This window comes from Lemur catta, chromosome 20, assembly GCF_020740605.2.
Source record: "Lemur catta isolate mLemCat1 chromosome 20, mLemCat1.pri, whole genome shotgun sequence".
NCBI lineage: Eukaryota > Metazoa > Chordata > Mammalia > Primates > Lemuridae > Lemur > Lemur catta.
This window is the reverse complement of record NC_059147.1, coordinates 18,687,605-18,711,883: the sequence shown is the minus strand read 5'-3', so window position 1 is coordinate 18,711,883 and position 24,279 is coordinate 18,687,605. Positions and strand designations below refer to the sequence as shown.

Here is a 24,279-nt window from a genome sequence, read left to right as displayed (position 1 = left end):
ATTTTATTTTAAAAAATTTTAGTAGAGACAAGGGTCTCACTATTTTGGTCAGGCTGCTCTCGAACTCCTGGCCTCAAGTAATTTCTCCTGCCTTGACCTCCCAGAGTCCTGGGATTACTGGTGTGGGCCAACTCTGCCTGGCCAAGTTTTTTTATTTCAGTAATTACATTTTTCATTTATAATCTTATGTGTGCCCAGTGGCATGCTGGTAAATTGTCTCTGATAAACACAACCCCTTGATTTATAGCATCTGCTGATTTCTGTGGTGTAAGTACTCCTGGAGTGCCCAATTTCAAGCTAGCAATGATTTAACCACCACCTCTTATGAGTTTTGCCTGAATTTACTTCATAATTTCTTCCTTTTAAAAAGTAAAATATATTCTTTTTCATTTTGAACATCCAAACATACGTAAAAGTCTTAGACATTCCATAAAATTAATCTTATCTAGGGTGAATTTGTTTTGATGTTGGCAGTGTTAGCATTAAATTTGGAATTTTAATTTTCAGGTTCATTTTAAAGGTGTTTGGTTTTGGTTTTTTTTTCCCTTCCTGATTTTTCTCTCCCCCCAATGCACCGATATAGTTGGCTGGCTCATAGCAGTTGACTCCATCCAGCTCTCCACCCCCTAGGGCTGTTCGTTAAATAGAACCAGGTCTGCTGACCTTTGGGGCTCCCCCCCAGCAGAGATTTGGGGTCATCACAGAACAGGTGGGCAGTCAACCAGGGGATCGTGTCACTTACCTGTTGCAAGGTGGGCTCAAAGTTCTCCTGCCCCTTTCCTGGGCCCGTGCCTTAACACATCTTGCCTCCAGCCACGGTGCAGGGGAAGCTGCAGCAGGCTCACTCCAAGCAGGGACCCTGGCCTTGCATCCAGGGCTTAGGGTCCCCTCGACTCCACTGGATCTAAATCCAATCACTGGTCCAGTCCACCAGAGCCCAGCAAGCTTTCAGCTTCAGCCCTGCTCACCACCTGGTATTTTTGCTCCATTGTTAATCCATGAAACTATTTACCTCGTTTCTGAGTCAGATGGTATGTTTTCTGTTTTCCATTTTCTATCTCACTGGTGTTTGGGTCAGAGTGGTGTCAATGCCTGAGCCCTTAACTATGGCTTTGACTCTCTCTGACCTGTCTCTTCCCTCCTTCCCACCCCCAGCCTGGCTCCCTTCACAGCACCCACTTCAGCTTGTCCCTTGCATCTCGCTGTAACCCCTTCCCCTCACCCCAGCCATGGCTTCTCTGCCCCTCCCGCACACACCCCCGCACCACCTTTACCCGGCAGACACTCAGTCTTGCCCCTGACTCTTAAGTCTCGCAAGCCCACTGGTCTTCCCCGTTCACTTGGTGGCCATGACTCGTGCCCAGGCGCCCACAGCGCCACCAAGTGTTCGCCCTCTGTGAGACTAGAATTGCTGACAGCCGAATGAGCAGGGCAAAATGACCACCTTTTTAAGACCATGTAAGAACTTAGAAAATTTACTGCCCCAGGAATCACAGGAAACACGGGTAAGTGTTTTTATACTACTGGAATGAGGTAAAGCTCTTCTAGCCCTGACATGAAATCCAGATTTATTAAAACCTAACAATTAAACCAAAAATCAAAATTTTGGGTAGCATTAAAATGAGTTTGTAAAGAAAACTAGAAAAGCTGCTCCTACACAAGACAAAGTCTAATTTCCCTAATGTACAAAGGTTGCTAAAATCAGCAAGGCCTAACAATCTAATAACAAAATGGTGAGACAAGAATGGGCAGGTTCCCAACAAAGAAAATACAAATAGCCAATAAAAGGAACATTTGCCAAGCCTCACTTAAAAAAAAAAAAAAAAAGCAATGGCATCATCTGTTTTTGCTAGTCAGGCTGACAAAATTTTAAAAATTGATAATACAGAGTATTGGCAAGCAGGTAATAGATATTTTTGTATCACAATAAAGTAAACCGATAAAAAGTTTTTGGCACGCTTAATTGGCATTGTAGTAAAATTTTAAATGTCCCCACTCTTTGACCCAACAAGTCTACTTCCGGGACTATTTCTCACCAGTGCTCAAAGGTAAGAACAAGGATGTTCAGTGTGGCACTGTGGGCAGTAGCCACAGGCTGGAAATCTCCAGGCCGGGAAATAAACATGGACATGTCAACATGTCCAGGACACGGTGATCAGTGAAAAAGCAGGCTGCACAATAGTGTGAATAGAACATTCACATTTTTGTAAAAGAAAACTTGGTTGGTTTATGGCCAATAGAACACAATATGATGGAATGTTCACCAAGTTGCCAGCAATGGTGACCCGAGAGAGGTGGGGGCAGAGGGCATTCTCATTTTATTATAGATACACACACATTTTTTAAAATGAGTATATATTAGTCTAGTAAGCAGAAAAACAAAAATCATGATTAGTAAAGCATTTCTCATAATTACTTTAAAATGTCTTAGCATAATGAGTGGTGCGTATAGTTACAATTTTCTATCCTCATTCATACAACGTATGAATTAAAGTGACCCATTGAGTCCCCTGTTATGGATGAACAGCATAGAGTTTTCACTTGGTCATAATTTCCTTTCCAAACTGCTGCTTGGCTCTAGGCACAGTGTGACACCCCATGGGTAAGAACCAACTAACTCGGCCAGATGTGTGTTCAGACAATCACCGGGTGTCTCCTGGCTGCCAAGAATAAACACACGGGGCAACTGACAGGAGAAGGCAGGCCAGATCCGTGAAGGATTCATCTACCCTGGCTGGACCGATCTCTCAAAGGGGCTGAGATCCACTGACTTCTACAGTTCTCCCCAAATCTGAAGTTACAAAAGTAGCTGAGATGCTCCTCGGGGAGAAATGGATATCTTCTGCAACAGAGCACAGAGGTAAAGGCGCGAGGTGGAACGTTTCTAGATTTCAAGAGGAGGAGGAGGAGGCCAGCCTCAAGGGCAGGAGAATTGCTCATGATGGGTCCAGGAAAGGGCCAAGGGAGGGGGCAGGTCCCAGGACTCTGCTGCCACCACCTGCTCCACCCATGGCAGTGGGGACACACCCTGTCCTGCCCAGCCTCCTTGTACGACCTCTACCTCTAGCATTTCCTCAGGGGCTGGAGGCTGCTCCTAACACCCCAAGCCAGAAAACAGGCAAGGAGTCCTGGGGCCAGCGATTACCAACAGCAACCAGATTACCATAAAGATGGGGGAAACCATGGCTTTAAAAAGGGGGGTGGGAAGGACTAAATTTTCCAAAATGTAGAATTTTCCTATTTTCCCCCATTATTTGCACAAATTTTGGTCAAGTCCAAACGTAATTTGAAATGAGGTAGGTAGTTTTCTCTCGTGCCTTTGTCGTCGTGGTGACTGTCCAGGCCTGTGCTGAGAAAGCACCTGTCTTGCAGAGAGGGGCAGCGCCAGGGCGGGCACCAGTGACTGGTGGAGCTTCTCAGTTGGCTATTTTCTCAATCTCGTCCAAATCATCTGTGTCCAATCTTTCTATCTTCTTATCTGGGGGGAAAAAATACACAGGTCTCTGCCCTGCCTAGGCACATCCACACCTCGGGCCATAGCAGCCTTCACGTAGCCCCAAAGGCTCCCAGTGCCTGAGCAGGGGCAATAGGGCCCCGGTCACTGACGGCAACAGTCAGAGCCACGGGGGCAGTGTCATTTGAGTCCCTGGCCCCTGAACCCTCCGGGTGTGCTCCCTGAGCACTTCCATACAGTAGGAAAGGTGCGGGGGGGGGGCGGCGTGTGCTCAGGGACAACGGCCTCTCTCGGGGCTACAGGAAAACCTGCCCCTTTCCCAACCCCTGCTCCTCAGGAAAGGGTGCTGGGCCGCGGACCCTCCCAGGGACTCACTAAAATGCTCCTGGATCCGGTTCAGGATGTTCATGCTGTGCTTGCTGTCCACCATGTTCACGGCCAGGCCCCTCTTGCCAAAGCGGCCGGTGCGTCCGATCCGGTGCAGGTAGGTCTCGTTGTCCGGGTTCCCGTCCTTGTCCACGGGAAGATCAAAGTTGATGACGACAGAGACTTGTTCCACGTCGATGCCTGCGTGAAGGAGAGTGGGAAACACAGAGGACTGAGGACGGCAGACAAAAACCATCATTGTCCACAGGTAGGTCAACGCAGATCAAGTCTGGGTGGAGAGAGAGTCTAGGACATGCCAACTCTGGGAACTGGGTACAAGAGAGGACAAATACTGACGTAGCAGAATCCAGAGAGCAAGAGCAGAACCTTGGCAGGTGCAGTGAATTATGGCAGCAGTGAGAAAGCCTCTGGTAGGCACAAGTATCTGGAGCTGGGTGCCCAGGAAGAGCAGACTCCATCCTCTACCAGTCAGATGCCCGTACGTTTCCTTCCACAAGGCAGACTCCTGGCTTCTGTGTAAGTTCTTATCTTACAAAATCCAAATACTCTCTCTTAGAAAGAAATCTCACCACCAACCCCACGAATCTCCCACAGACAGATTTCTATTATATAAACAAGGATTTCTCTCCCGAACAGGGCCTGGGACCCTGAGCCTAGCAGACCAAAACACACTGTCTGCTCACCGCGGGCACACACATTGGTGGTCACCAGAACCTTCTCTTTGCCCTCTCGGAAGCGCTCAATCACTGCAGCCCTCTGCTCCACCATCATTTCACCACTCAGCAGAGCCACCTGGTGGCCTTCTTTTGAGAGCTCCGCTGCCAGCCAGCTAGCCGTTTTGCGGGTCTGGAAGAGAGAGAAATGAAGGTATCTGAAGAGAATATATTTGATCTGGAAAACTATCTGAAACTTAGCAGTTAAGCGTTAAATTTCCTAAATTGTTAACCTGATGTAGTGCAACAGGAAGTAACAATGTCTCCTGGGTTGTAATCTTACAAAAATATTTTGACCATAAAAATATTTAACATGAATATAATAATCACAAGGAGGGAAAAGTAGAGAAATCCTAAAAGACTACTAGCCTAGACTCTTTCAGATGTCTGTTATGAAACGCAAAAAAATAAGGGGGAGGAAACTGTTATAGATTACTTGTCATGTCTCTAAAGACTCCTTAAAGGCAAGGAGCGATCCCTGATTGGCTCTTAACACAGCAGAAGGCAGTAAAGACGAGCTGGGCTGGTGCCTGGCCTCCCAGCTACTCCAGAGGCTGTGGTGGGAGGATCACTTCCTTCCAGGAGGTCAAGTCCAGCCTGGGCAACACAGCAAGACCTCATCTCTTAAAAGAAAGGCAATAAAGAGTATTTTTGGCACACGTGGAGAGTATGGACCGTACTTGAGATAATACTATATATTGTCATTATGTAAGATTATCTCATTCTTAGAAAGTACTTAAGGGGGAACAGCCATGGGGTCTACAACAAACTTTAAAATGATTCAGCAGAAAGTACAGACAGAAATACGAGCAAGCACAGGGATAGTGCAAGTTTGGCTAATGTGGACAATAGCTGAACAGGTAAGAATGTTCATTTTATCCCTTTTCTGCAGGTTTGAAATCTTGAATCTGAAGTTGTGAGGGCAACTGCTACTGTATAAAAACCCCTGTGATTTTTAATCACAGTAATAAGTCTTCTACTAACACAGTATGATTTCTTTTATTTACATCCCCTAATATTTTGAAGTTTTCATCACAGATCTTAAATATTCCTAGTTTTTGAATTATAAGTGGGATCTATTTTTCCATTTTCTAAGTATTTGCTGTTTGACATTGGAAGACTACATATGCTAATTTTGTGACTAACCATCTTGTTGAATTTATTTTTCCTACAAATATCACTTGACTCTTGAGTTTTCCAATAATATATCATCTACAAATAAGGTACAAAGTTCAGGGGGGCTTGATATTTAGGCTCTGTATCCCTCAGGATACAATTACCACCACTAAAGAACCTCTCTTACATCTTTACACACTATTTCCCTTCTCTCTCTCTCTCTCACCCAGTGGGAATTGGGGGGAGGGGGGAGCAACCCCAGCAGGCCTCCTGCTGCTGCTGCAGCTACTCACATGGCAGAAGATCATGGCTTGAGCAATCGTGATGGCCCCGTAGAGGTTGCACAAGGCCTGGAACTTCTCGTCTCTGCTATTGCACAGGACATAGTACTGCTTGATGGTGTCCAGGGTCTCCTCCTCACGCTTCAGTTTGATAACGTTTGGGTCCGGGACCACTTTCTGGGCAAACTTCCACACAGAGTCTTCAAAGGTGGCAGAGAATAGCAGCATCTGGCAGTTCCTGGGCAGCATCCTGCAAGGTAAGGCCCGGGCATCTGGCACCACCCTGCGGTTTTCGGCAGACCGAGCAGGTGCACGGCCGCCCCAGCCTGGGTGGTCTGGGTCCCCAGGAAGGAGCCTCTCGGGGAGGAGGAGCAGCAGACCTGGGCGGGCACAGGGCTGGGGGAGAGTCCTCAGGTCTCCTCCCTCGAGCCAGGCTGGGAGGGCGTATGGTCAGTGCCAACATGGAAATGGCCCAGCAAACTAATGCTGCAGAAAGTACGAGACTGAAGAACTCGACAGAGGCGAGAAGGGGGCGTATTAAAGGGAGCAAAGGCAGAAGATGCCCCACATCGGGAGGGAGTTCCTCCCTGCTCGGGATTCCTACCTCTGGATGCGGATGCTCTGATCCTGGTGGCCCTGAGTAGCTATCATCACGTCGGCCTCATCCAGAACAAACACCTTGATCTTCTTGGGGTCGATGAACTTGAGCTTGGAGCACCAGTCCAGCACGGTCCCAGGGGTGCCGATGACAATCTGCTCACTGATCTTTTGACCCCTTTCCACTGTGGAAACCAAAGCCAGCTCTGGAAATCCAAGCCCTGCCCGTCCTTCCAGGACCAACAGAACAAATTAATCCCAAATTTCAAAACACACACAAGTTTCCCTTAAGTCGTAGTTTCTTCTGTCACGTGGGCAGAATCAAATCCCACAGTGAACCCTAAATAAGCATCAGTTTCCTACTACCTTCTCCCATAACTCAACATCATCCACCTCTTCTCTTTATCCTTACTTTCATTCTTCTCCTGACATCCATTCACTCACAGCTTGCTCAGTTCCTCCTAAATTGGTAGTGGGAATGCCAGGATCCTGGCCCAATAATTTTTTTCTCTGTTATCTGGTCTTTAGACATCTCCCTTGTGTAGACAGTTTACCTAAGCACAAATTCCCTTTGATCTAAAAAATACTACATTACAGCCAGACGCAGTAATCCTACCACTCTGGGAGGCCAGCATGGGAGGACTGCTTGAGGCCAGGAGTTCAAGACCAGCCTCAGCAAGAATAAGATCCTGTCTCTACAAAAAAATAGAAAAGTTAGCAGCAGGTGGTAGCAGGCGCCTGTAGTCCCAGCTACTCAGGAGGCTGGGCCCGGAGGGTGTCTTAAGCCCAGGATCCTGAGGTTGCAGTGAGCTATGATGATACCACTGCTCTCTAGTCAGGGCAACAGAATGTCTCTCAAAGAAAAAAAAGAACTACATTACTTTCAAACTGTAGCTGGTGGGAAATTGTTACAACTATCTATCAAAATTACTAATGCATATACCCTTTGACCAACATTTCTACTGTTAGAAAGTAACCCTGCAGGTATATTCATATGCAGTAACGTATAAAGTACATGTGCAAGAATAAGCGTGCAGTAAGGAGGTAACTGATTAAATATGATACACCCAATGGATGACATCCATAAAAGTGTTTAGGAACCGGTATGAAATAATCTCCAAAATTATTAAAAGTCAAAGAGAGGGCTGGGCATGGTGGCTCACGCTTGTAATCCTAGCACTGTGGGAGGCTGAGGTGGGTGGACTGCTTGAGATCAGGAGTTCAAGACCACCCTGAGTGACAGTGAGACCCCATCTCTACTAAAAATAGCTACTCAGGAGGCTGAGGCAGGAGGATCACTTGAGTCTAGGAGTTCGAGTCCAACCTGGGAAACACAGGGAGATCCTATTTCAGCAAAAAGTGAAAAAAGTTCATAGTTTATATACCAAAAAGTGAAAAAGATATGTGTAATATCTGTATGTGTGAGTTTCCCTGGACAGTGCATACTCACACACAAACACACATGCATATGCACACACTACTTGCTTATAGCAGCACAGAATGTCTCTGGCAGGACACAAACTGGCTAGCAGTGGTTGACGGAGAACTAGGTAGTGGGGGGCAAGCAAGAAAGAGGTTTCTAGCATAGATTCTCTTCAATTTTGAAAATTGTTACTGTCTTAACTATCTTAAATACTAGATATTAAAATATCAAAAATCTGAAACCTACCTAAAAAAATCAGTATAGTATGGAGGTGAAATGGCCTTTCTTTAGGAATTCAACTATCCACTGGAAAACTTCTAAATCAACACTTAAAATCATTGTAGTTTCTCAATGCCCACTGACTGTCAGTCAAAATTAGAACCTTTAAAAAATGATACATTAAATACATTTAATAGCCTCTCACACAGACAGTGAAGTCCCATGTTACAAAACAATCTAGGAAGACACATGTTGTCACAACCTTCTGGTATATTTCACTTAGGTTGCACTCATCAGTTTGAGATATCAGATAAACACACACAAAAATATCCAAAATACCCAACCTCACAATTTCTGGATAAAGTGCTTTTGCTGCATGCCAAAGCATAATGGTTTTCTTTCTTTCTTTCTTTTTTTTTTTTTTTGAGACAGAATCTCGCTCTATTGCCCCAGCTAGGGTGCAGTGGCATCATCCTACCTCATTGCAACCTCAAACTCCTGGGCTCAAGCGATCCTCATGCTTCAGCCTCCCAAGTAGCTGGGACTACAGGTGCACGTCACCATGCCCAGCTAATTTTTTCTATTTTTAGCAGAGACAGGGTCTAGCTCTTGCTCCGACTGGTATCAAACTCCTGACCTCAAGCGATCCTCCAGCCTCAGCCTCCAGAGTGCTGGCGTGAGCCACCACACCCAGCCTGTGCTTACTTTTAAAGGATGGCATCTGACCCCATCCGACTATCCTCAAGTCCTAATCCCTCTCAGGTCCCATAACTTTGGATGCCAAATGCAAAACCTCGTATTCTTCGGTGAAGAAATCTGTGAGCCATGCAGGGACTTTTGACAACTTAAAATCTTATATTAAGACAGAACATGATTGTTAACAAATTAGCAGGTATTTAAATAGATTTGCTAAAAGACATGCAGTTAGGCTCCAGGGTCAGACTGAACTAAAAAGTTGAATAAGGTTATCACATCTTTAAAATTCAAACACTCAACCAACCGCCCTACCCTACTGACTGCTTAGGTCTCAGCCCTTATACTCACGTTTATTGCCTCGCACGGCATAAGCAAGCTTCAGCTCTGGATGAAATTTGCCCATCTGCTCGATCACTTTTCCTGTTTGAAGTGCCAGCTCATAAGTTGGGGAGAGGCACAAACACTGACGGAGAAATCACAAAGGATGAGTTTAGGAGAGACATTTAGTAACAGACGACAAGCTTAGCAACAAGTATGCTGATGTTATTACCATGTGATAGTGCAGGGATCTGCATCCTCCAAACCAGGCCCACCTTTCAGTTATAGAGTGAAGCCTTCAGTAGGGAACCCTGGCTTGGTGGAGGCCTTTGAAAGCCGCTGGGGAAGGCTGCGGCTTCCAAATGACTCCTGCCCAGGTCGGGGCCTGGTGTGCTAACCACCTCTGCCTGAGGCGTCAAAAGCTTCAGCCCTCTCTCTTAATCCCCCACCAGGCGGCGCTGCCCTTCCTGGGGCAGGGTAGCCAGGGCTGCCAGACTTCCCAAGCCCTCACCTGGGGGAATCTCTCTGCCGTTTCCACTCGGCTTAGCATGGCCAGGACGAAGGCAGCTGTTTTGCCAGTGCCAGACTGAGACTGGGCAATCAGGTTCTGTGGGCTGCATCAAGGAATAACAGAAATGAAATCAATGTTGGTTAAACACAATAAAGCAACAATGTTCTTTCTGGGTGGAAGGAGTATCTCCCCCTTTATGCTACTCTGTATTATCCAGATTTTCTGCATTGGGCACAAATTACTTTGATACTGTTTTTTTGAGACAGGGTCTCATTCTGTTGCCCAGGCTGCTGTGCAGCAGCAGGAGCTTAGCTCACAGCAACCTCAGACTCCTGAGCTCAAGCAGTCCTCCTGCCTCAGCCTCCCGAACTGCTGTGATTACAGGCCTGAGACACTGCACCTGGCCACTATGATACCTTTTTTAATAATACTGTTTAAAAAACAGCTTAAATAGGAAATAATTGTTATAGACAGGTTCACACCAAGAAATCATCATTCTAGACTTTAGCACAGCTAGAGTGCCCCTAGTTTTCTACCCCAAGAGCCCCATGGAAATCAAGAGTACAGAATAAGAACTGTGCCCAGATAAGTATGACCTTTTCTATCAGTTTTTACCGTGAAGTGCGGAAGGGCAGAAACTGTATCCAATTCCATCTGCTTCACTGCACTTGCCCAAGCTGCTTTCTTGAGGACAGAGTTTGCCCCAAATGGCCCCTTTTGTTCTCAGGCACAATAACAGCTGTTCGTGGAAGACTTTATTTAATCAAAGTTAGAAGAGATGTCCTTGGTTCCGCATACTCACGGTTCAGCAAGCATCATGGGTAACGCATTCTCCTGTATCTTGGATGGTCGATTGAAGCCCATGGCATAGACTCCCTGGAGAAGCTGTGGTTTTCTAGGAGGCCAAGGAGAGAAAGGATGGATTCCTAGTAGTTGAAATTGTTTCAGAAGGCCTAGAATCTTACCGTTCCCTGTATCTAGCGAGGACCGATGCTTCCTACCTCTGTCAGACATAATTTCCTATGCCTTAAAAAGCACTATCTAAAACCAAACCAAACCACCACCTTTCCCTGTGAAATTTTAATCTGCAACTATTCTATAATTCATAAAATACAGACTGGTTTCCTTTCCTAGAGAAATTCATGCTTTCAGCAGACCCACAAATCTGGTTGCCTCAGATAATAAGTGTTCCCTGGATATAGCAAGGGTGGTAGTAGTCATTAACTCATAGCATAAAATAAATTAAAATAAACACTGCTTACTCTACTGTTAAATTTAGAAGTCTCTTTAGAGCATGAGATTCAGTTTTAATTTCTCCGTGCACGTGTTAAAATTGAACCACAGTCCGTTTGTGTTCCACAGCCCTTCCAAAGCCAGCTGTGCAGATGCTCAGGACCCTCAACAGGTAAGAAAACTGACAAAGCCAGTTTCTAGCAGCTGATATACAGTACATACCTAAGGGCAGTTCACTTATCACACTGAACTTTCCAAATGCTCAGACTTAGATATTAGGTCTAGTCAAAATCAGGAATAGAAAAACACCAACTTCTTATATAAGTAGCTACAAGACAATTATTAATTAAAGTTGTTCTTACATTTATAGTAACTCTACGCCACCTCTAAATTGACAGGATGTTTAACAAAAACCGTATCAGATTGTTCCTAAAGAAAAATTAGACCTTCCTCAGTGTTGAGCCCATTGTAAAACAGATAAATAAATAAAACAAAATAAAATAAAAAAGAAAAGTCAGAGGAAGTCAAGATTTCTATTCTTTAAGCATTCCTTAGAGTTTAACAGGGTCTTTAAAAGGCAAATTCCTCTGGCACATGTTGGTTCTCAGACACAAAGAACTTTAAAAACATAACCTTTGGCATCTTTCATTTGGAAGAAAAAGCTGTGACACATGGCAGCTTCTAATGTGGTCATCAAGGAAATAGACACTACTGAACCACGATTCAAATGATCCAATAGCTCCCATTGCCTCATTAGTTTTCCTTTATTTTTCAGATTAATTCAAATCTTTCTAAGTACAAAACAGACCAAGTATATTAGGCAACCTGGGTTTGTTTATTTCCTTTTGCTACCAACAATTAAATCAGAGGGAACTTGCCTTTCAAAGAGGACAATTCATTAAATTGAGAACTTAAAGGAAAGGATCTTAAAAGAAAACCCACTGATACCTGAAAACTGTCAATCTCAGGAAACAACAGAGCACATCCACCTGCCCTGATACAGTTTAAGGACAGAAGCAGACATGATGAATTTGTTGAATAAAGCCCTTGACATAGAAAAGTATAATTTCCAGAAAATGTTTTTAAAAAGTCACACTTTACAAAAAGTGTTCCTTATAATCACTTCATTAATAACTAGTAAGCTCTCTTACTCATTGGTAATTGAAGGAATGTGGGGTCTGTTTGCCCACAGCGGGCGTAATGTAGATTTTGCTGAACAAGGCAAAGAATCCATCTACTCCACCACATTCTTAGTCACCTGCTAGTTCTTGCCTCTGACTGCAATCCAGGCAGACAGCAAGAATGGTAGGTGTGTCTTGTGTTCCTCGTAACACCATGGACACTGGCAGGTATGTAAAGACCTCATACTAACATACCGAACAAAACAAAAAACACAGTATGATCTTTCACAATTTTCTGCCTTTAAAATAATGACAAGTTAGAAGTTATTCTTAGCACAATGCCATAAAAGTGGTCCTTTAAACCTTCATTCTGGGTTTTTGTTTTTTTTTTTTTAATTCCAGGACTGTCAAAGGTGCTTTCCACTGAAGATACCAGGAACCCAGTCTCTTTTGACGGATTTTATTCTAGAAACAGATAAGCTGTTCTTAAGACTGTAAACCCTAGAGTCTAACAAAAGGGCTTACCTAATAAGAAATGTTCCTGACATCCAGAAATCACCTGTCAGCCAATATTTTATTGAAAGTTCTAAGAGCATAAAAGAAAAAAGACTTTCAGCTATAATGAATAAATTTGTGGCATTTAAAAATTCCTATCAAGAGGAGAAGAACTGGGTAGCCAAAAGACAAGGGCGGGAGATTATTACTGTAAATTTTTTCATGCGTTTTGACTTCTCAATCATATGACTTATAACCTATTCGAAAAAGAAAATACATTAATTTTTTAAAGTAAAAGTAGAAAGTGAAATTCGCACAGGAATCTCTGAGATGCTAAGTTTTACGCGGAGGGACTGGTGAGGAACAGCCATTCAAAGGAACAAATACTCACAGCCGAAGCTCTTCAAAAGACTTCACTGAGTAGAGGGGGGAGTTTGGATCCCGCTGCAGGACTTCCACTTGGTTTGTGTTGTCAACAAGGTTGCTTCTGATCAGCTTGTTGAGTAAGGACTGGGCAGCTCGGTCCTCTGTCAGGAAGAAACCAGTAGATTCCCTTCATACTCCTCTGGCAAAGCCCACCCTTGTAAAACCACTTCCTCTCCCTCTCCACACTGGCACCTGGGCAGCCACGCATGATTGGAGAAAAGCACAGTCACAATGACAGGTCTCACTTTAAACTTTGTTTTTTTTTTTTTGTTTTTTTTTTTGAGACAGAGTCTCACTCTGTTGCCCAGGCTAGAGTGAGTGCCGTGGCGTCAGCCCAGCTCACAGCAACCTCAAACTCCTGGGCTCAAGCGATCCTCCTGCCTCAGCCTCCTGGGTAGCTGACACTACAGGCATGCACAACCATGACCAGCTAATATATATATATATATTTTTTTTTTAGCTGTCCAAATCATTTCTTTCTGTTTTTAGTAGAGACGGGGTCTCGCTCTTGCTCAGGCTGGTCTCGAACTCCTGACCTCGAGAGATCCTCCTGCCTCGGCCTCCCAGAGTGCTAGGATTACAGGCGTGAGCCACTGCACCCGGCCTCACTTTAAACTCTGGACCACTACACTCAAATGGGCAGAGCTGCCCAGCAAGTCTTTGCTTCCACAGTCCACGCATACATTCTTCTCCTCAAGCCTCCATTTATACTTTTTCCTGTCTTCTCAAATGTATGACCCCTCCACGTGCTCACTCATGACCAAGGCAGCACAGCCATTTGCATTGGTGCCCGCGTTCCCCACCTTCCCTCCTGTGACTGGATAAACAGCGTGTGCTCCTCAGGCTAACCTCCCTGCTTGTCCAATAGTTCTCATCCCTTCCTACCCGGAAGGACATTTTCCTCAGCAGTGACTCTCTTGCATTATCAGTTTCCTGCTCCACTGGATCATTCCCACCATTTGTTAGGGACAGGGTTTCAGTCTGTCACCCAGGCTGCAGTGCAGCGACCTGATCATAGCTCACTACAACCTTGAATTTCTGGGCTCAGGTGACCTACCCACCTCAGCCTCCCAAGTAGCTGAGACTACAGGTGTGGGCCACCATGCATGGCTAATTTTTAAATTTTTGGTAGGAATGGAGTCCCATCATGTTGCCCAGGCTATTCTCCAACTCCTGGCCTCAAGCAATCCTTCCACCTTGGCCTCCCCAAACACTAAGATTACAGGCCTTTTCTTTTTAATCTTCCTGCTTAACTTCAATAGCCCTTGTCAAGCTCACCAGTGACTTCCACACTGCGAAATCAATCTAATGGCCAATTTATAGTTCTTCTCCTAATCAACTTATTACCTACATTTGACACTCTACAAACACTTCCTTTTTGGCTTCTGGGACATCACACTGGCTTGGGTCTCCTCCTAGCTCACTGATTCTTCTCCTCTCCCTGATCCTGAAGCTCAGAGTGCCTCTTGCTCCAGGAAGGCAGGCCCTGGGTCATGATGTCTCTTGCCAGTTTCTCAACATTCTCTTGCATTAATCAGTTTCCTCCTCCACAGGCCAACAGCAGTTACCTTTCTCTTCTTCATCTGTTTTCTCAGTAGTGGTACTGGTTTTGACAACACCTACACAACAAAACAGTTGTCATAGTTAGGAAGGCAAATATTAAACCTACCTAAAAGGTGGAATGATGAAAATACTGAAACTTATTTAAGTGATCAAAATATAAATAGTTGGCATTTCTTTATGTTTAATGGATTTTTATTTTTGGGAAGTTTTTAAGTGAGTAAGACAATTTTAAATTTCTAGAAGTTTTAACTAACTTCAGTGATCAGAATATGTCACCTATAACTTACTAATCCTAAGTTAAAGTACAGCATTGCTGGCAAACACAATCTACCATTTTTTACCTATCAGACTGGCAAAATTCTAATAGTTTGACTAACAATTCTGTGATGAGGTGGTAGGAAAAAAAACACACTCATGCTTTGCTGGTAGAAATATAAATTGGTATAATACCTATGGAAGATACTTTGAAAACTGCTGAAAACTGCAAATGCATATACCTTTGACCTAGCAAAAATCTTTTGGAATTTTCCCTGCAAACACATTTGCACACATGTATAAACATTAAGTTTATATTAATAGTTATGCGATGAAGCACTGTTTACAACAGCAAAAAAAAAAAAAAAAAAAAAAAAAAAAGGGACCAACCCAAACATCTATCAGTAAATGACTGGTTAAACAAATTATGGTGTACTGACCCAATACAGTATTACAAAAGAGAGCAAGGAAGCTCCATGTACTCATAAGGAAAGCTTGCCAAGATACACTGTTGAGTGAAAAAGTAAGTGTACTATATATATCATGTTACTTTTTGCTTAAAAAAGAAAGAGACAATACGAGAATTTATATTTGTATTTGCTTTGCATAAAGAAACTTTGGAAGAATATTAAAAATCCAATAACAGTGGTTACGTATGGGAGGGGGTAATGTTATGGGTTGAATTATGTCCTCCCCCCTCAGGTCCTAACCAGTACCCCAGAATGAAACCTTATTTTGAAATACAGTTGTTACAGATGTAATTAGTTAAGAAGGGGTCATGAGGGTGGGCCCTAATCCTTGCATGTTTTTATATCAATACTTTCTGAGTTTTGAACACAGATTCACTTTTCAAAAAGTCAAATAAAAAATTTCAAAGAAACATTATCAAGTGAACAGCAGCAGTACAATCCAACAGTGATCCTCAATTTTAAGGAGGCAGAGGCTAGATAAAATCTGAAAAACCGACATATTCCTCAGTAATAAAACCTAATTTCCTAGCTCTACAACATTTGCCAAAAGTTATACTAAATGAAAGCTCTTTGTACATCGCAGCCCTGAGTGCAAAGCAGAAGCCCACACGTAACTCTCATCTAGCTTGTCGTTGCTAGTGACTCACCATTAGTATCTGCTTTGACTTTCTCTTCCTTGATCTGCAAACTGCTCATCTGAATAGGAATAAAAGGTGACAAGAGTTAAGCAGATGACCAGTAAAGTAAGGCCTCTGAGCAAAGAGAAGCTCCCTAGCTAGAGAGAGTCTAGTCAGAAACTACTTCAGAACCTATATTCAGAGAGCTGGTTTGCTCTGCTCAAGGCAAAACTGCTAAAAGCTTCTGGGAAAACATTATCATATATCTTCAACAGCTTTAAAAAAAGGCGGGGGAGAGGGTAGACTAACTGTAATGGTTGAGGGGAAAGTATGAAAAAGTCTCAGCCTCTCCCCACTTATGTTCTGTTTTCTAGAGAACGTGTTCTAATGTTCTCTCTCTTTTTGGGGGGAGACAAGAGTCTCTCTCTGTCACCCAGGCTAGAGTGCCGTGGGATCATCATAGCTCACTGCAACCTCAAACTCTTAGGCTCAAGTGATCCTCTTGCCTCAGCCTCCCGAGTAGCTCGGACCACAGGTGCGCCACCATGCCTGGCTAATTTTTCTATTTTCCGTAGAGACGAGGTCTCTCAGTCTTGCTCAGGCTGGTCTCGAAATGCTGATCTTAAGCAATCCTCCCGCCTCAGCCTTCCAGAGTACAAGGATTACAGGCGTGAGCCACCATGCCCAGCCCCACTGTTCTCTTTCTAGAACATCTAACCTTCATTAAATATCTATTACAGTCACACGCTGCATAACGTTTCTGTCAAGGACAGACTGAATATACAGCAGTGGTCCCATAAGACTATAAGGGAGCTGAAAAATTCCTATCACTTAATGACATCATAGCCATCAGAATGTCATGATGCAATGTATCCTCATGTGTTTGTGATGATACTGGTGTAAACAAACCCACTACGGTAAGAGCTGCTTAAAAAGTAAACCAAATCAGCCCTCTTGGGAGGCCAAGGTGGGAGGATCGCTTAAGGGTGGAGTTTGAGACCAGCCTGAGCAAGAGGGAGATCCTGTCTCTACAAAAAATAGAAAACTGAGCTGGGCATGGTGGCACACTCCTCTAGTCCCAGCTACTTAGGAGGATGAGGCAGGAGCATCACTTGAGCCCAGGAGTTCGAGGCTGTAGTGTGCTGTGATTGCACCTGTAAATAGCCACTGCATGCAAGCCTGGGCAACAGAGTGAGACTCTGTCTCAAATAAATGAAAAGTAAAAAAATAAATAAAAAGTTTTAAAAATAGAAAAAAGCTGGCTGGGTACAGTGGCTCAGGCCTGTAATCCTAGCATCCTAGAAGGCTGAGGCGGGAGGATCCTTTGAGCTCAGAAGTTGGAGGTTGCAGTAAGCTATGATGACATCACTATACTCCACTCTACCTGGGGCGATAGAGTGAGACAGTCTCAAAAAAAAAAAAAAGAAAAGAAAATATTTCTATACTGCTATACAAGGTGTTTGTGTTTTAAGCTACGTGTTATTACAAAAGAGTCAAAAAGTTAAAAGCATTTAAAAGTTTGTAAAGTAAAAAAGTTACAATAGTTTCTAAGCTAAGGTTCATTAATTACTTAGAAAAAAAATTTTTTAGAGACAGGATCTCGCTCTGTCGCCCAGGCTAGAGTGCAGTGGCGTGATCACAGCTCACTACAACCTTCAGCTCCTGGCCTCAAGCGATCCTCCCATCTCAGCCTCCCAAGTGGCTCCCAGTAGGGTGGAGCCACTGCACCTGGCAAGGTTAACTTATTATTGAAGAAAAATATTGTTTACAAATTTAGTGTCACCTAAGCTGTACAGTATTGCAGAGTGATGTCCCTGGGCTTTCACATCCACTCACCACTCACTCACTGACTTGCCCACAGTAACTTCTAGCCAGTCAGTCCTGCAAGCACCATTCATGGTAAGCACCCTATATAGGTGTATCATTTTTTTATCTCTTATACTGTATTTTTACTCTATCTATGTTTAGATACGCTTAGACACACAAATACTTAGCACTGTGTTGCAATTACCTGCAGTACTCAGGACAGTAACCTGCTGTAGAGGTTTGTGGCCTGGGAGCACCAGGCCTATAACCGAGGTGTGCAGCAGGCCACACCATCCAGCTGTGGGTCAGTACACTCTGTGATGTCTGCATGATCACGAAATCGCCTGTATCCCTCTGGTTAAGGGATGTGTGACTGTGTATCCTTCCACTGGCACAAACGCTTGAAGTTCCATGAAGAATGACACCATCTAAATATCTCAAACAGGTTTTTCTTTTTGATCCGGAAACCCACAGTGTATTAAAGCAACACTTAGCAAATAAATTACCGGCCTCTTTCTTGTTGTATCAACCACCTACATGATGTTAGGTAAAAGCTGAATTATTACAATAAAAGGATTGACAAAACCAAGCTCCTGATTTTGAAAATCTTCCAGGAACTTGAACAAAAAGGTTTTTTCATTTACTCTTGGCCGTGTAGCCCTAGTCAATACAAACTTGCGTACTCAGCTGCAGATGACAGTGCAAGCAGAGCAATAATGGATGAAATTGCAATCAAGCCTCCGCTTTCGTGAGAACAATTTTTCCACGTTCAGTGTTGGTAAGAACAAAGAAGTGATATAAAGGTGGTATTATAAATGTTGTCAGGTTGAGGAATTCCCAAATCAAGCCCTGGGCCAAGAACAAAGAAGTGATATAAAGGTGGTATTATAAATGTTGTCAGGTTGAGGAATTCCCAAATCAAGCCCTGGGCCAAGCCCTGCCCCCAATGAAATCCCTGAATTTATGTAATAATTCATTATTCTTATGCTTACCAGATCAACACACTTCTTCCCTGGTGGTCCATACCCTTTCCCTCAGGCCAATGGGAGGTGTGGCACATATAAGAAACAAATCTTATACCAGAATTTACCCACTGGTCAATCCTCATTTCAGGCCAAATGTAAAGGGATCTACAGAAGTGGACTACTCTTGGGTTGGTCTGAAAATGTGATTGAGATAATCTGGAGTTCCCTAATCCAGGGTCTCTAGAAAGTTGAACTAATGGGGAGCCAGGGGGAAAACTGCAACCAAACCCACTGTACTGTCGTTCGTATGAAGAACAGATGCGCTGGCCGGGCGCGGTGGCTCACACCTGTAATCCTAGAATCCTAGCACTCTGGGAGGCCGAGGCAGGAGGATAGCTCGAGGTCAGGAGATCGAGACCAGCCTGAGCAAGAGCGAGAACCCCGTCTCTACTAAAAATAGAAAGAAATGACCCGGACAGCTAAAAATATATATAGAAAAACTTAGCCGGCCATGGTGGCACATGCCTGTAGTCCCAGCTACTCAGGAGGCTGAGGGAGGAGGATCTCTTGAGCCCAGGAGTTTGAGGTTGCTGTGAGCTAGGCTGACGCCACGGCACTCACTCTAGCCCAGGCAACAGAGCAAGACTCCGTCTCAAAAAACAAACAAACAAACAAAAAAAAAAAAACTCAGCTGCATTCAAAACCTACTGTCTTGAGCGGTAACTCCATGGGAAAGAGGTCAGCCACCAATTCCCCATTTCCCTTCATTCTGGAGTCATCCTAACTGAGCAGCTTTCTGATTGTTAATCTGGCCTCGCACACAAGGTAGCATCCTTGACACTGGACACAAGTTTTTTGTTACAATGAAAGTATTTTTCCCCACCCTAATTAATTTCCTGGTCTTGGAAAGGAGAAAAAAAGAAATTTAACTGGTAATACGGTCAGAAAGAAGCAGGAAAGGAAGCTAGTTGGGTTAGAAGTGAAGACAACTGAACTGGCATCAGGGTCCTTTCTATTTCTAAGCCTCAACTCAGACTCTTGTCCTTTGTTAGGGTTCCTACAACTATCTGAACTGCCCCCACACCTCTCCCTCCTTCTCTCCCCCCTCCCCAAACCTATTTTTTGAATGTCAGAAAAGAGTCTGAAGGTACACCTTTGACCACACAAGCTCAAAAACTTTCAGTGGCTTCTCAAAGCTCAAACCAAAGAGTCTCATTATATTTATGTAAATTCAGGGTCTCTTTCTCATTGTGCTTTCTCTGTCCCCTGTCACCTTCACTCACTATCCCTATAAAGCAGAGCCGCATGATAACCTAATACCATGAATCACTTATTAAGTGAACGTACACAGGTCTGTATGGTAAAAAAAAAAAAAAAAAAAAAAAAAAGAGGGAGGTCTTCCCCAACTATTAGAAAACATTTGGCTGGTCTGAAGGTAGTGAGTTATCTCACTTGATTGTTCACGGTCAGTTACAGATCGAACTCCTTGTTCTACTAATTTCCCTCCTTCTCACTACCTGCACTTGACTAGTCAAAAAAAAAGAAAAAGAAAAGAAAAAAGAAAACATTTCTTTAAAACATCTATTTATACCAGCCTCCTGATAAGCAGAATGATTAGAATTAGACACCAAGTATGTTTAGGCCTATATTTGTGACAGTCCTGTTGCAGCTAGATTAGGGTCATAGATGTAAAAAGATTTGAAACCAATTTATCAGTAACTGTCTTGTAGGGGCGATCTGATGCTAAAGATTAGATTTTTAAACTCTAGAATACAAGAATTATGTCCTTTATGACACTTTTTAATCTCTTTGTGGAAACTGCCAGTTTTATACCTCTGCCCTGACCCCTCTCTGAGCTCCAGGGCCACCCTTCCAAATGCCTGCCAGGTGCGGTGCCTGCGGCCATCCTTAGGAAAGCCCGCTTGCAAGGTTGGCCCTTGGCTAGCATCTGGGAACTTAGATCCCGGGAGGATTTCTACCATTCCCAGAACTGGGAAGACGGGGTCACGATGCCTAAACTGTAAAAACATGTGGTTTATGCTAAACACTCACTTTCCTTCTGGAAGTCTGGAATTTGACACATGCTAGGCAGAGACAGACTACAGGACAGGCCCCCAATAAAAACGCTGAGCACTGGGTCTCTAATGAGCTTCCCTGACAACACTTCACACACGTCGTTACTACTTGTTGCTGGAAGAATTAAGCATGTTCTGTGGACTCCACTGGGAGATGACGCTTGGAAATTTGTACCTGGTTTCCTCTGGACTTTGCCCCATGAGCCTTTTCCTTTTCTGATTTTACTCTGTATCTTTTCACTGTAATAACTCATAGCTGTGACCACAACTATACGCTCAGTCCTGTAAGTCTTCCTAGCAAATCATCAAACCTAGACACCTCTTGGGGACTCAAGGATGTCTCCTTATCAAGATGTCTCCACACCTCAAATTCAGACCAGCCAAACCTGAACTCATGATTCTCCACACCAAGTCTGCCTTTCCTCCCACGTTCCTGTTCCTGTTATTGACACTTTGTAATAATATCTATAGGACCCGGGTTGAAAACAGTAACTCCTAGCTTTATCTCCTCCTTTCCTTTTTATATTATGTTAGCAAATCCTGCACGTTCTGCCTTCCTGTTATCTCTTGAATCCATCGTCATTTCCACTGCCCAACACAGGCTCTCTCTCTCTCTGGGCTATCAGAATAACGTCCACACCGATCTCCTTTCCTCTGGGCATCTCTCCTTCTAATATATTCTGTCCTCTGCAGCCCAATAAATCTTGCCAGCCCTTAGATCTAATCTTGTCAGTATCCCTCTTAAAAATCCCTAAACCTACCAGATAAAGCCTTTCCCCTTTAAGTTCTTAGTTAAGGGCCAAAGTACACTCCCTGCAATGCTTTCTATACTGCTCTTACCCCAACCCCATAACCTTAAGCTGCAGCAAAAATAAATTCTGACTCCTGTTCTCTAGCAAGGCCAACACTTTTGTGAATTCCTCCTCTTAAAATGCCCTTAGCCTCCACCTCTATCTTAAACATGACTCATTCTTTTTTTTTTTTTTTTTTTGAGACAGAGTGTCACTTTGTTGCCCTGGCTAGAATGAGTGCCGTGGTGTCAGCCTAGCTCACAGCAACCTCAAACTCCTGGGCTCAAGCGATCCTACTGCCTCAGCCTCCCGAGTAGCTGGGACTACAGGCATGCGCCACCATGCCCGGCTAATTTTTTCTATATATATATTTTAGTCGGCCAGCTAATTTCTTTCTATTTTTAGTAGAGACGGGGTCTCGCTCTTGCTCAGGCTGGTCTCGAACTCCTGACCTCGAGAGATCCTCCTGCCTCGGCCTCCCAGAGGGCTAGGATTACAGGCATGAGCCACCGCGCCCGGCCATGACTCATTCTTTAATACCCAGCTCAAATGTAAACTTCTTCACAAGCAATACCCCTGATTTTCCTACTCATAGAGGTCCTCTCTGCTGAGAGCTCATTTGTCACACTATTCTTCCCACTGTCACAGCAGTCCCTCCATTCTAGCCTTCCTAACTAGATCACAAAGCTGCTTCCTATATTCCACTGGGCGTAGGCCATTTCAAATACCTTCTGACAAATTGGTGATGCCCCCCAAAGCAATAAAGGGTGGCTGGGAAAGAAAGAAAATTTAAGCATTAGAAAGTTATATAAGACTGAAACTACAAAAAAAATCTATAGTCTTAAAACCAGCACTCCATTATCACTAAACAAACCTAAACCTTAGTGCTTAGATATAAGAACAGAGAGCCACCATTTGCAATATAATTACACTCCACTTGAATTGATCGTCCTTAACCAAAGAACCAGTATATGAAACTAAATGTCACCTTAAGCATCAATGAAACGATTTGTAATCCCTCCCTCCAACATTTGCAGTAGATTGAGACATTAATCTAAACCTGAATGTGTTAATCTGTAAAAAGCTACAAACTGCCAACCAGGTTAAGCACAGAGCTAAGAAATGTTAAATACAGAGTAGCACAAGAACACGCTAAGAGTAGTCACTTAATGAAAAAGGAATTGGCATGTAAATTTGCCTTTCCTTACAACTGTCACTAAGAAAGAGGTGTACTATAGGAAAGCTAGCATGCACAGCGCGACAGATTTGCCACAGGATAAAGTCCTTAACGAGCCCAGCTGAACATAAAAAGCTCGGTATTAGTCTCTTTGGCCTTAAGAGCAAATCAAGGCTAAGTGACTGCCCGCGACAAACTCCGGGACGGTGCCGGCCCAGGGCCTGCCCCAGCCGGGGAGCTCCCTGTGCGGGAAGCAGCGTCCGCTCGGGCCCTTGTTGCGTTCCCCCCCCGGGAGCGCAGGCCACTTACCGACTTGACAGCCGCTTCCTGCTCGTCCACCGCCAGCGCCCACGAGTCCGTGGCCATGGTCCCGGAAGGAGGGGGCAGACTTGCCAGAAACTGCAGGGCACTGCGCGCCAACACCTGCCCCGAGCCCGCCACCGGCGCGAGGACGCCTCTCCCGCGGACCGGAAGCGGCGGTGCGCGCAGGTGACGGCAGTTCCCGCCGCGTGGTGACGTCACTACTCCGCGCCGCGCCGGGGCGCAGGCCGGGGCTCGCCCCGGGTTTGCGCGCGCACGGCCGCGCCTGTCGCTCAGCCTTCCGTGGGCGCAGCCTCCGCGCGCCTGAAAATCCTCGAGCTCTGCAAAGTGAAACTGTTAGTGCTCATGTCGTTGCCTCAGTTCACACTGGAAAACCCAAAATTTATTTTTGAACCTGCCACGTGTCATATTAAATAAGTCTCTGCGAACTGTAGAGCTTTACACAAAGGAAAGTGCCTGGCGTAGGATGCCAGCTTTTACTAAGAACGCGACAACGTGTAAGAAAACAAAAACCAAAATGAATGAAAAGTTCTTTAAATTCTCATGATTCCACCACTTCAATAAATATACACCACACAATAGTGTTTTCATTTTCTTCTGGGTCCTTCCAGACTTTGTCCATATGCATCATAGCAGGGGTATTTTACATGGTCCTAAACAAAGCATACATAAAATTCTAAGTTCAACCTTTTAATTATATTGCTAAGTATTTTTAATGTCATAATTACCGATGTAATGGCAGTATAATAGTCCATCAAGCTCAATGTATCATGTTACCTAAGTCCCCTCCTTCTCTTTCCTTGGAATACAGGTTGTTTCCAATGTTTTACTATTAATATATAACACTCCAATGAGCGTCTCTGTATCATCAAAAACCATCTTGTTTGCTTCCAGTTTATTTTTTGTCTCTCCCCACTAGAATATGAACGCTTCAAACAGAGTAAAGACATTATCTGTCTTGGTTACAGCTGATTAGTGAGCCTAGAAAAGTTCATGGTATATAATAGGCTCTCAATAAACATTGTGAAATGCATGGATGAAAAGACTAACAGATTTCAGTTCAAAAGGTATTATTCTGGGATACATTTCTAATCATTGGAACAATCATGTCAAAGTGTATAAATGGCTTGAACACACACTTCACAAAGACGATGGTAAACATATAAAAGCCACAATGAGATACCACTGCACGTTGTTATTTAATAGTAAGGCTAAAATTAAAGATTGACATGCCATGTGTTAGTAATGA

General features: G+C 44.1%; 1 protein-coding gene and 1 long non-coding RNA gene across 6 annotated transcripts; one reads left to right on the top strand and one right to left on the bottom strand.

Annotated features, from left to right (window-relative positions):
- Positions 1-1,551: 1,551 nt before the first annotated feature.
- DDX19A (DEAD-box helicase 19A) lies at positions 1,552-23,224 on the bottom strand. 4 transcript variants are annotated; one of them, XM_045533972.1, is made up of 12 exons: positions 23,019-23,224; positions 15,926-15,974; positions 14,559-14,609; positions 12,956-13,091; positions 10,518-10,610; positions 9,716-9,818; positions 9,235-9,349; positions 6,556-6,733; positions 5,964-6,201; positions 4,525-4,687; positions 3,830-4,021; positions 1,552-3,478 (listed from the first exon to the last, which is right to left on the bottom strand). In XM_045533972.1, exons 1-12 carry the CDS (start codon positions 23,073-23,075, stop codon positions 3,417-3,419), a joined length of 1,437 nt encoding a protein of 478 aa, XP_045389928.1. In that variant the 5' UTR covers positions 23,076-23,224; the 3' UTR covers positions 1,552-3,416. The 4 variants fall into 4 exon arrangements, with proteins under 4 accessions (XP_045389928.1, XP_045389929.1, XP_045389931.1 ...); XM_045533973.1 differs by lacking the exon at positions 23,019-23,224 and adding an exon at positions 17,907-17,925; XM_045533975.1 differs by lacking the exons at positions 14,559-14,609; positions 15,926-15,974 and having other exon boundaries at positions 23,019-23,201.
- Positions 3,787-12,797, top strand: LOC123625448. 2 transcript variants are annotated; one of them, XR_006730505.1, is made up of 4 exons: positions 3,787-4,357; positions 4,478-4,708; positions 11,078-11,120; positions 12,472-12,797. It is a non-coding gene; the product is annotated as an uncharacterized LOC123625448 (long non-coding RNA). The 2 variants fall into 2 exon arrangements; XR_006730506.1 differs by having other exon boundaries at positions 3,787-4,708.
- Positions 23,225-24,279: the final 1,055 nt, after the last annotated feature.